This window comes from Triticum aestivum, chromosome 1D (assembly GCF_018294505.1).
Source record: "Triticum aestivum cultivar Chinese Spring chromosome 1D, IWGSC CS RefSeq v2.1, whole genome shotgun sequence".
NCBI classification, from domain to species: Eukaryota; Viridiplantae; Streptophyta; class Magnoliopsida; order Poales; family Poaceae; genus Triticum; species Triticum aestivum.
This window is the reverse complement of record NC_057796.1, coordinates 389393124-389404464: the sequence shown is the minus strand read 5'-3', so window position 1 is coordinate 389404464 and position 11341 is coordinate 389393124. Positions and strand designations below refer to the sequence as shown.

The 11341-nt window shown below is 45.9% G+C and overlaps 2 protein-coding genes across 2 annotated transcripts; one reads left to right on the top strand and one right to left on the bottom strand.

Annotated features, from left to right (window-relative positions):
* Positions 1 to 1845: 1845 nt before the first annotated feature.
* LOC123182304 (uncharacterized) lies at positions 1846 to 9606 on the top strand. The gene is made up of 18 exons (XM_044594828.1): positions 1846 to 2366; positions 3080 to 3149; positions 3218 to 3718; positions 3806 to 3994; positions 4091 to 4204; positions 4486 to 4544; positions 4658 to 4724; positions 4833 to 4884; positions 4993 to 5085; positions 5580 to 5663; positions 5783 to 6198; positions 6350 to 6411; positions 6735 to 6804; positions 7140 to 7220; positions 7304 to 7405; positions 8147 to 8280; positions 8710 to 8803; positions 9141 to 9606. The coding sequence occupies exons 1-18, from the start codon at positions 1861 to 1863 to the stop codon at positions 9384 to 9386; spliced, it is 2940 nt and encodes a 979-aa protein (XP_044450763.1). The 5' UTR covers positions 1846 to 1860; the 3' UTR covers positions 9387 to 9606.
* A 300-nt stretch (positions 9607 to 9906) lies between these two features.
* LOC123182305 (mavicyanin) lies at positions 9907 to 10664 on the bottom strand. The gene has a single exon (XM_044594829.1). The coding sequence runs from the start codon at positions 10593 to 10595 to the stop codon at positions 10089 to 10091; it is 507 nt and encodes a 168-aa protein (XP_044450764.1). The 5' UTR covers positions 10596 to 10664; the 3' UTR covers positions 9907 to 10088.
* Between the last annotated feature and the right edge of the window lie 677 nt (positions 10665 to 11341).

The window sequence follows — 11341 nt, the reverse complement described above, 5'->3', positions numbered from 1 at the left end:
CAAGTGTTGCAGGGCCTCATGGGCCAAGGGGAGGGGGCAAACCAGCCCACTAAGGGGCTGTGCGCCCCCACACCCTTTCCCATGTTGCTTGGGGAGGTGGGGCGCCTCCACCTAGCTTGGCTTGGGGGCGAGTCTCCCTAGGGTTTCCCTAGGGAGATCCAATCTGCCTTGGCCGCCGCACCCTAGGGGAAACCCTAGGGCGCCTCCCCTTCCCCTGCGCAGCCCTTTCCTCCTCCAACTCCTCCTCCTCCTCCGTAGTGCTTAGCGAAGCTCTGCCGAAGAACCACGAGCTCCATCGCGACCACGCCGTCGTGCTGCTGGAGTTCTCCCTCAACTTCTACTCTCCCCTTGATGGATCAAGAAGGAGGAGACGTCCTCGGGCTGTACGTGTGTTGAACACGGAGCGCCATCCGTTCGGCGCTAGATCGGATCTTCCGCGATTTGAATCGCCGCGAGTACGACTCCATCAACCGCATTCTTGTAACGCTTCCGCTTAGCGATCTTCAAGGGTATGAAGATGCACTCCCTCTCTCTCGTTGCTAGTATCTCCTAGATTGATCTTGGTGACACGTAGGAAAATTTTGAGTTATTACTACGTTCCCCAACAACTCGATCTATAGAATCCGACCTCTGGCACGAACTCGTTTGGGTGGCTTGGAGATCCGATCTGAGTTTGGTCTCTGGCTGGCGCAAGCCTTGACCGGCGCGCCAACTGACTGTACCAAAAACAACCAATGTCGAGAGCGTGACCAGATGTACCAGAGGGGATCACTCACAAGGGTTTTACCCAGGTTCATACCCTCATGGTCGAAGTAACATCCTACTCCTCTTTGTTTTAGACTGATGGTGCAAACACCTCGTGTGAGGGGGTTATAGATGAGATGTGCTAATGACTATCAAGGTATCGACTATGAATCAGATACCCCTTGACCTACCCCTAGCATTGCCTTATAAAGGGGGGCGAGAGGTAGGGTTTACAAGAACTTACCTCCCCTCCAAGTCAGTCGAGAGGGCCTTGGCTTGCGCGCTAAGATGGTGTTTATCCGAAAGTCGGGCTTCCTGTCGAATAAAGAGCCCCTGTCTGTTGTCAGACTTCCCGGGCTCCGAGGTCGACCTATTGACGGGCCTCTCGGCCAATGGCCACCCCCGATACATTACACCGTCAACACTGAGGCGACTAAGCGAGGAGCTCCATTACAGTGGTTGGAGGCTTGGAATGAAATGGGATCCTAGACATGACGAATGTGTGTTGTTCATGTGAAATGGAAGGGACGAAAGAGCAATTATTGTAATACCCCCATTAAACTAACTTCCATATTGTACAGTGATTTTCTCAGATTAACGGTCAGAAGAATTTCAACAAGAAAGTACCTGAAAGTACCACCCAATCACCTCAAGGCAGCTCTCTTTATTAACCCAATAAAGTAGATCAATCACCGGATATACCTATTTTATCAATTTAAGCAATGACAGAAAACTTTGACCGCACTATAGGTAGATCTCCGAGGGTCTTGGGCAAAGACGACTTCGGTTCAGACGTGAAAGTGCTTCGAAAGGCATCAACATATATTTGGCCACACATGCACATACCTAGTTAACTAGGAGTATAAAAGTTCATGATTATGTTTTTTGTGTGTAGACCACGTCAAAATGTATTTCATCATGGAAATGTACAGAGACGAAGTATACACCACCATATACATGCGTATTATTTTCACAATTTTTTTAAAAACTTCAAAAATCGGGGTTTTGAATTTTCAGAACCTCAGGATCCAAAAATCCACCATCACCACCAAACAGGCCCATAGTCGGTGGGGTTGTTTACTCGCTGTCGACCGCCGTCAATCCCCCTCAGAAAAGATGCGGCGGTGCCGAATCAGATCAAGAATTCAACCCCGCCGCACCGCCGCACCAGAACCTGATTGGAGAGCCGGCCAACACGACGTGACACTGACACCGCTCCCCCCGCGCACGGAGGATCGGGATCTCGGCCTCGCCCGCGGTCGCGGTCGCGGCGGACACAAGTCTCATGGAACGGAGCCAACCAACCTCCGTTTCCCCGTGCCAACCCGGAAAAAAGAACGCGCGGCGCCAACCACGAGGCCGGTCATTCCCCAGTCCAGTCCAGTTCCGTCGCCCCCGTTTCGCACTCCAGTCCCGTTGCATCTCGTCCCTTTCCGCCCGCTCCGCGCCGCGCCGCGCACCGAGCCGGGGAGAGGAGGGGACCAGATCAACAAAGCCACCGCCACTGCGTTACTCCCGCTCCACTCCGCTCCCCCTCGCCGCCGCCTCACGCCGTTGCAGCGCCAGGAGGCGGAGGAGATGAAGCCCAAGAGCCTCCCGTTCATCGCCTTCGAGCACAAGCGGTTCGTGCCCCTCCCGCTCCCCCCTCCGCCCGTCCGCCGTCGCGGAAGCAACTCCTCGGGACTTCCGGGGGGCGCTCGCTCGGTTTCGACGCCCGCGCGCGCGCGCGCGCCCGGGTTTGCCCCGCCCGAATTTTGGCGTGTGCGTGGGCGTTAGGTGGCCGAGGATCTCGCCTCGTCTCGCTCCTCTCCTCTGTTCCGTTGCGAGATTTCCGCTCCGCCGGCTTCGATTCCACGTGCTTCCCGCGCCGGGGATCTCGGCGCGCCGTTTGCTAAGTTTTGCGGGTAATGCCGTGCGAAATTGGGTAATGCCTGGACCGACCGTTTCAGTGTTTACCGAGTCGCAGAGCGTTGGGTGTCTCTGGATCCCATACCCATCTTGGAGGCTAGGTTTTGTGCTGCGTGTAGATTGGCTCGGGGCATTGGGTGAATTGCTGAATTTAGTGACGTTTGCCTTTCGATAAGATCTGGGCTTCAAATGAAGTGTTGCAACACATTTAGGATTCGTAAAAATATTTGGAAGCGCAATTGAGTTGCGGCATGGTCATATTTTGCCGAGTATGATTATTTTCTAGCAATTTTTGTCTGGGTGCTTTGTATCTGGGAGAGGATACAAGTATAGAACCTTCAAGTTTTAAGTATTATTATGCGTATTTATTATTTTTCTTTCTAAATAGTGCCAGTACTTCATTCCTGATGTTGTGTGATTGAATCAGGGATGCCTATGGCTTCGCTGTGCGCCCCCAACACTTGCAGCGTTACAAGGAGTACGCAGGCATCTATAAGGTATAATATGCACGCCTGAATTATTGCATGTATATATTGCCTGGTACTGATGGGTGTTGTACTTGCAGGAGGAGGAGGAGGAGAGATCCGATAGATGGAAGAACTTCCTTGAGAGGCGGTCTGAGTCGTCTGGACATGATGCGAAGGTTGCACTGTCCGCGGACAAAGTCAAATCTGTAGTTGAGGAGAATTCTGAGAATGGAAGTTCTGAATTGTTGCATGAGAGGAGTGCACAAGGGACACGTAAGGTTGAATCATGGGAGCCAATTCGGTCATCCCTGGGCAACATCGAGCACGTGATGGGTCTGCGTGTTGAGAAGAAGTATTTATCTGCTGGCAGGCTGCAGTCAAAGGAATCCACCCATCTTGTGACAGTTGAAGAGAGCAAGGTGTCAGCGGACTCAGATGACGAGTTCTATGACGCAGATAAGGTTGACCCTAGCCAAGAAGTGCAGTCAGGTGATGTGAATGCTGAAATTGGCAACACCAATCAAGAAGAAACTTATTCTTTGAAGGAAGAGTTGGAGTGTCTTGTCCATGGTGGACTGCCGATGGCTTTGAGAGGAGAGGTGCAGCCTGTTTCCTATAGCTTTTCCATTATTTTGCTAATCTATTTGCACGGCTCATTCAGTAGCCCCTTGCTTTTGTGATAACAGCTGTGGCAAGCTTTTGTTGGTGTTGGAGCTCGCAGAGTAGAAGGGTATTATGGTAGTCTGCTTGCTTCTGAAGGTGAATTAGAAGATGGCGGATGTTCAGATTCTTTGGCCTCAGAAGGAGTTGATGAAAGACCTGAAGTATTGTCAGCATTTTCTGCCGAAGAAAAGTGTAAAGGGCAAATAGAGAAGGTAGACATTGCCATGGAAAAGTATTGTCCTTTTTATTAACAATTTGCATCCGGGAATGCTAATAGAGGCCAATTTGACACATTTGGGCACTTATAGGACTTGCCCAGAACTTTTCCAGGGCATCCTGCTTTGGATGATGTTGGAAGAAATGCCTTGAGACGCTTGCTTCTGGCTTATGCTAGACACAATCCAACAGTTGGTTACTGTCAGGTAAGTGTATCTCCATTAATGCCACCCCACATATTACCTCTATGTTGCTGGATGTTATTTGTTTCTCTGAACAACATTTGATGTAAACTTGTTGTACTCAAAGTCAGATACCCTACTACTGGACCCAAAACCTACTAGTAAATGGTTCGAATAAATAATACACGTGACTGTAGAAGGCTTGATCAATATTCTGCTGTTACTATGATATGGTAGACAATTTTTTATGCCTGGACATTTTTTAACTTTTCTCATAGCAACGATTTTTCTGTTGAATACTGTAGGCAATGAACTTCTTTGCTGGTCTCTTACTTCTATTGATGCCAGAAGAGAACGCATTTTGGTACACCCACCATGACAATTTGTTCTACTGTTATCTGGGTTTGGGGTTGCAAACCCTATGATCTCAAAATAGCTCATTTTAATAGTATATTAAATCTCTTTATGGTATAACAGGACATTGGCAGGAATTATTGATGACTACTTTGATGGGTACTTTTCTGAAGAAATGATTGAGTCCCAGGTACTGTGATGTTGGCAGTTACTATCCTTTTCAATGCTTGCATATGCCAGTGCTTGATTCCAAGTTTGATCACTGCTTATGCAAAATTAATGTTTGGTATCCATTCAGGTGGATCAGCTTGTTTTAGAGGAGCTAGTCCGTGAGAAATTCCCGAAATTAGGTTAGCAACTTACTACAAATATAATGCATTATTTGTGCGATGGGCCTCATTTAGTAAATAACTGCAAAACCCCCAAAACTTCATGGCTTGACATGCTTCTCAATGCAGCAAATCACTTGGACTACCTTGGTGTTGAAGTTGCATGGGTTACTGGACCATGGTTCCTATCCATTTTCACCAATGTACTTCCGTGGGAAAGTGGTTAGTGTTCGCCTATGTTTTTTCAACAGTTGCTGCTTCTAGAAGTACATTTTCTAGTAGTTTACCTTAGCTAACTCTATGAGGTTGCCTCAACGAAGCACATTGATGTCCCATGAGCAAGCCCAAACCAACATCACTTTTAGTGAACATGTGAACAGCACTAATCTGGTGTAACGATTCTATTGATCACAACATCTATGTGATGGAGCTTAGATCCATGTGATCTTCATAAGGAGTAGGTCCGGGAGAAGTTGGTGAAGCGAGCCCTCGCCCTCCCGAGAAAGTGTGAAGATGGCCATAACCATGTTTCTCTGATCTTAATGGCTGTCACATGCGAACAATAATATTTTGGTTTCTAATAATCAGTTATGTTTATTCTTTATTGTTGTGTAAGCACCGTACTTGTCCAGTGTAAAAGTCTCATGCATTTGCTCTGTTTTGATGTTGAAAAAATGATACAAATTTATATTGCTTTTTCTGTTTGAACATTTCAGTCCTCCGTGTATGGGATGTGCTTCTGTTTGATGGGAATCGTGTGATGCTATTCCGGACAGCCCTTGCACTCCTGGAGTTTTACGGTACAAAGCACAGTTTTGATTTGTCGTACTTCCCCAAAAAGGGAATGATATTATGTCATAAAAAATCCATCTCATGAATTGGATTGAGACTGACGTTTGACTTCTTGCGCTAATTGCAGGCCCTGCACTTGTGACTACAAAAGATGCTGGTGACGCAGTTACCCTTTTGCAGTCTTTAGCTGGGTCCACTTTTGACAGCAGCCAGCTTGTCCTGACAGCTCGCATGGGATATCAGTCTGTAAATGAAACAGGATTGCAAGATCTGAGGAACAAACACCGGCCATCTGTTATGTTATCCATGGAAGAAAGGGCAAAAGGTCTAGGTGTCTGCAAGGAGAGCGGACTTGCATCAAAGCTCTATAATTTCAAACGTGAGCCTGAACAGCTGGTGTCAATAAATGATTCTGCAGACCAAATGAGTGATGTTGCAGACGGAGATGTCGACCAAGAGGGTGATTCTGGAGACGTCGATGATATGTATGGTGCCCTGACAGTCAATTCTGAGATTGATTCGTTGCCGGATCCGAAGGACCAGGTAGCCATCTCAATCATAGTCCAATCATTAATACCGTATTCAAGTCGTTGCAACCTGTGATCCCGCTATTTTTATTTCTACCCCTAGTAGTAGCTCAATAACTCAAGTGGTTGCTGTAATACACTAATTTGTGTTAATTGTACTACTGCAGGTCACCTGGCTGAAGTTTGAGTTATGCCGATTGCTAGAGGAGAGAAGATCAGCTGTTCTCAGGTACATTTTCTGCATTTTCATGATTGATTTTTGTCACAGGTTGCTGAAACAATCGTTCTTAGGTATGTCTGATCTAGTTGCCACGTTTCACGAGTGTAGTTTGTTCTAGTGTGCTGGAAGGATCAATTTTGTATGATCACTCCACTTTTAAAATAGTTACAATTGTTCCAAGTAAGTATTCCTGGTTTCTTATGCTGTTTGATGGTCCAATTTTCCGCTGTGACTTGGAATCCCAGAAATCTTACATCATAACTAGTTGAAACTTAACCACACTATGCTTCAGTCTAAGTGTTCCTTCTTAATTTTTTTTTTCTGCTATTCAGAGCTGATGAGCTAGAGACAGCATTGATGGAAATGGTAAAGCAAGATAATAGACGCCAATTAAGTGCAAAGGTATAGCCAGATATACCTGCCATTATGTCAATAATCAGATGACACAGTAATATTTAACTTTGTAGCTCAGTATTGTTGCCTATGCAGCTATGCCACAGAATTAGCCTTTTCATAGTTTTGTATGTTTAGCTTGTATTTCTATTTTCTGAAATAAATGCACAGCTAAATAACCATTTCACCCAAATAGAAATTCTGCAAGCTTTCTATTGCATAGGCACTTCAATTTTGTAATGACCATTCACCAAATTATAGTCTCTGCCACTCTATCATAGTTCATTCGATGACTGACATATGGTTGGAAAAGTAATCTTCCATATAACAACTCTTCTGTTTAGGCTGAGCAATTGGAACACGAATTATCTGAACTAAAGCAGGCCCTATCAGACAAGCAGGAACAGGAGCAAGCAATGTTTCAGGTACAGTTTGTTATCGCTTCACAAATGTATCTCTTATCTAGTTTTTACTATGACATATTCACTAACAAGGAATCATATTGAAGCTGGTGATGCGTGTGGAACAAGAACTGAAATTTGCAGAAGAAGCACGCATCTCTGCAGAGCAGGATGCTGCTGCTCAGAGATACGCTGCTAATGTGCTGCAGGTTAATTAGCCAACTTCATCTATTGCCTGTGCAGATCATCTCTGGTTTTCTTATGCATCACTTGTTTTGTTCAGAACTAAGTCAACTAACTGAAATCCCAGGCATGCGTGTAGCATCAGCGTCTGGTAAATAATATGGACAATCATGTTATTAGAGATTTTGGCATATGTATCAACAAAAGAAACACACACTTGTTCAAAATAGTTGCAATATTCGCTCAAAAGATGTCTAAAGGGCATCTCGAGCAGGCTCCCCTATTCTTCCCAGCTATGATTGTTTCCCCAACAGGCAAAGGTTTTGATCAGTTACAAAAAACAGATAAAAAACTTTGCCTGTTGGGGAAACAATCATAGCTAGTAGATTTGCTACATCCTAAGTCGAATCACTGTATTGGATTTGGGTACGTGTACACTACGGATTCTGAGAGGAAAGTGACCATGATGGCTCAGGCATACATAATTTCTTGTAATTATGGAATGTATTGCCCAGGTCACACATTTAACTTGCACATAGTTGAATATCACAACATACCATATCTTGTGTTCTCAGAATATATGCCGTTATTTTATTGTTTTAACTAGCAATGTTTGTATTAATGAAGAATCGAACTCCAGTCTCTTCTTCATATTATTTTGCTACCAGTCAGAATAAATATTTGTCAGAATTGATATGCAATGAGGTCAGCTCTATGCTTGCTATACTCCTCATTTAGTACTCATCAGGGTGACAACACTTGTGCAGGAGAAGTATGAGGAAGCTATGGCATCACTTGCTCAAATGGAGAACAGAGCTGTAATGGCAGAAACAATGTTGGAGGCCACACTGCAATACCAATCTAGCCAGCAGAAAGCACTTTCCCCTTTGCCTTCTCCAAGGTATCTCAGTCTTGCATCTTCAAATGTTTGTAGTACCAAGCGGCCTGTTGCTTATACCTGGCAACACATCGATATTGATTTACATATCTTATTTTTGATACTATCTGAAGTTCTGAACATCTTTGGTGCTAGTACTATTTAAGGCTCCTAATGTGCAATTCTGGCAGCTCTGTTGTAGAAGTTTGATTCCCCACTTCCATATTAGCAGTGTAAATTATAGCAGTGACATCAAAAGGCAATAATACTAAGCCAGCCACTGGAACACATGATGTGGGTGGTTCTGGCGCGTTGCTTGCATCCCTAGGTGTACTACTATGATAATAAATCTGAGTTAATTAACTTCTGTTCTAAAAGAACAGTAGTACTACTTAAATTTCCTGTCATAGTGTTCCAATGTTGATATTTGATAGGCTTGTTATTCCCCTGTAGAGCATCTGCACAAGATGATTCATTCCAGGAGTCTCAGTCCAGAAGAATAAACTTACTTGGACCGTTTTCACTGAGCTGGCGGGATAAGAACAAGGTAACTTACTCTGACCAATAGATGAGGCGCCTGATATACGGCCGTGCCAGTTTTGACTAGCTTAAACTTTAAAGGGCCCAGCTTGCCAGTCCAGTAGACTATTTTAGTTTGCAACTCAACAATGGAGATACTCCCTGTACTTGAGATAAAAGCTACGCATGTCAGCATTAAATTCTATCATCTCAAGTTCTGAACCACAGAACCACCGTGATATTTTCAAATGGAAGCAATGCAAATTAGTTAAAATTCTGAGGAAATCCTCCATTCCGTGCAACTCAGGTTGTACCGAGACATTTACCAGGTTATGCACTGACCTGCCAAGATCTCTTCTTTTCAGGGAAAGCAGAACAATGCTAGTGACTGCACAGATGCCAAGCTTACAGACGCTCATGAGCAAAGGGAAGAAGCACCCAGCATAGATGATGAGAAACATGGAGAAACACAAAAACCGGATGGTGAATGGACAGTAGAATCACCCAGAGGAAATGACAAGGCGGAGTCGCCAAAGAAAGACAGAATCCATATAATCACAAATGATATGAATGGGCGGCATGGACAGTTGCAAGAAATACAATTGGATTGATAGTTACAAGCTCATCCTTTACAGTACATGTTCACCACTGCGGTGTAAGTTCTTGCTGAGGCAACACTGGATGGCTTCAAGTTTTGAACAACAATGTATTCTTTATCTGCCATTTAGTGTTTTTCTTCTTCTTTTGGGTTCATTACCGCTGTGTAGTTGTATAGGTTCCTAATTCTCTCTATTATTACTTGAGAAGAGAAATTGGCTAGTTATATGGCTGTCCATTAGTTGTCACCTTCTGATGTAAATGCATTAGAGGGAACGTAGCAAATGGACAATCTGCGCATTGACATGCTTTATTGCGAATTATCATCTCTAGAGAAGAGGTCATGCTCGTTGTCAAACTATAGTACATACAGTCACTACTACTGGTGCCAAGTTAGACGTATAGCCTTGATTTGAAGTATGATCTGCTGTGCTGTTCACCCACAAGCAAGGTAGAATGCCACAAGCGTCCATTTGGTTGGGTGAGATAGCAACCAATTTGAAGATACAATGCAAGTAGCTATAAGTCCCGCTCTAAAAAACATTATATGTATGTATTCAACAATAATAACCAGTTAACAATATAGTATAAGCTGGTATGTGTCTGCGGCAACTCAACTTTTTTTTTGTTTTCTTTAGGAGGGAAACCTACAGGCTACAGTCTTTACATCGGTTGAATCCACCAGGCATCATCAGCTAATGAAGAATGCATGTATTTCAAGCCATGAGACCGGCCGCCAGTAGGACGACAAGGCCAAATCCTATTGTGGCCCTGGCAGAGGCCGCGGCGGAGGAGGGCGGCGGCATGGCCGGGGCGGGCGATGACGAGGGGGAACCTGGCACGACGTCGATCTTGAGCTTCATGCCGCCGGTGCCGGTGGTGGTGCAGTGGCCAGGGATACCACAGATGAAGTAGCGGGTGCCGACGGCGGGGAGGGCGACGTAGGTGAAAAAGCCGGCACCCAAGGTGGTGATGGGGCTGGTGGCATTGCAGGAGTCGTAGTCGGCCTTGCTGACCTCGAGCACGTTGTGCGCCCCTGGCTGGTGCCTGAAGATGAGCTCGTCGCCCGGGTGGAACTTGTTGGAGGACGCCCAGACGCCGTAGTCGGTGGTGAGGTCCCACGCGCCGCCCGGCTCGCCGACGCGGTGGGTCGCCGCTGACGCAGTGCCCAGGACGGCGGTCGAGACCACGGCAAGGAGGGCGATGGTTTTCATGGCGGCCATGGGTTGCGGTTAGAGATGGAGGCTGGAATGCAATGAAGTGCGACGCAGGGAGAGAAGATGGACGATGCTTCACGGGGGGTGGGTTGGCTTGCTGACGGCCCCTCCCTTTATATACAGAAGCAAAGCAAGCGCCCAGCCTGGGTTGGGTCGGCTGGCACGCGCAAGCGTGGTAGGTTGACTGCTGGAATGGTAAATTGGAACTCGGGGTTGAATGATCATGTGCGTTTGAACTTTGAACAAGTCAATGCTACCGTCTCACGCCTCGATTCCATCAACTTTCCCGTCAACGAACGCGGTCTAGGCCATGCATGTGCCTGGCCCACTATAAAACAAGTACTGTATACATGCAAGTATGTACGCACATGCTGCCAGCCTGCCATCGTAGAGCTAGCATTTTATATATCAATAAAAGGATAATATATCAATATAAGATCAATATAAGATTATATCGATTATACCCAACCAACAACATATAATCAAGAGTGCACACAATCAAATCAATGAGCTCGGGACGACTTCAACCAGCAGCGATGTTGGGGAGGAGTGAGACGGTGCGGCAAATCGGCACTGGGCAATGGTGTCAAATAGAGGCCGTGCAGGGGATGTCCTGTCCAATGGCGCCGGTGGGAGGGTGACCGATTTGAGGACCCCAAGAGAAAAAACTAACCAATTAGAAGATGTTCAGCAACGACAGATAATCCTCCCGTAAAATCTTCAGAAAGAATTATTCTGAGAGAAGTACTTCG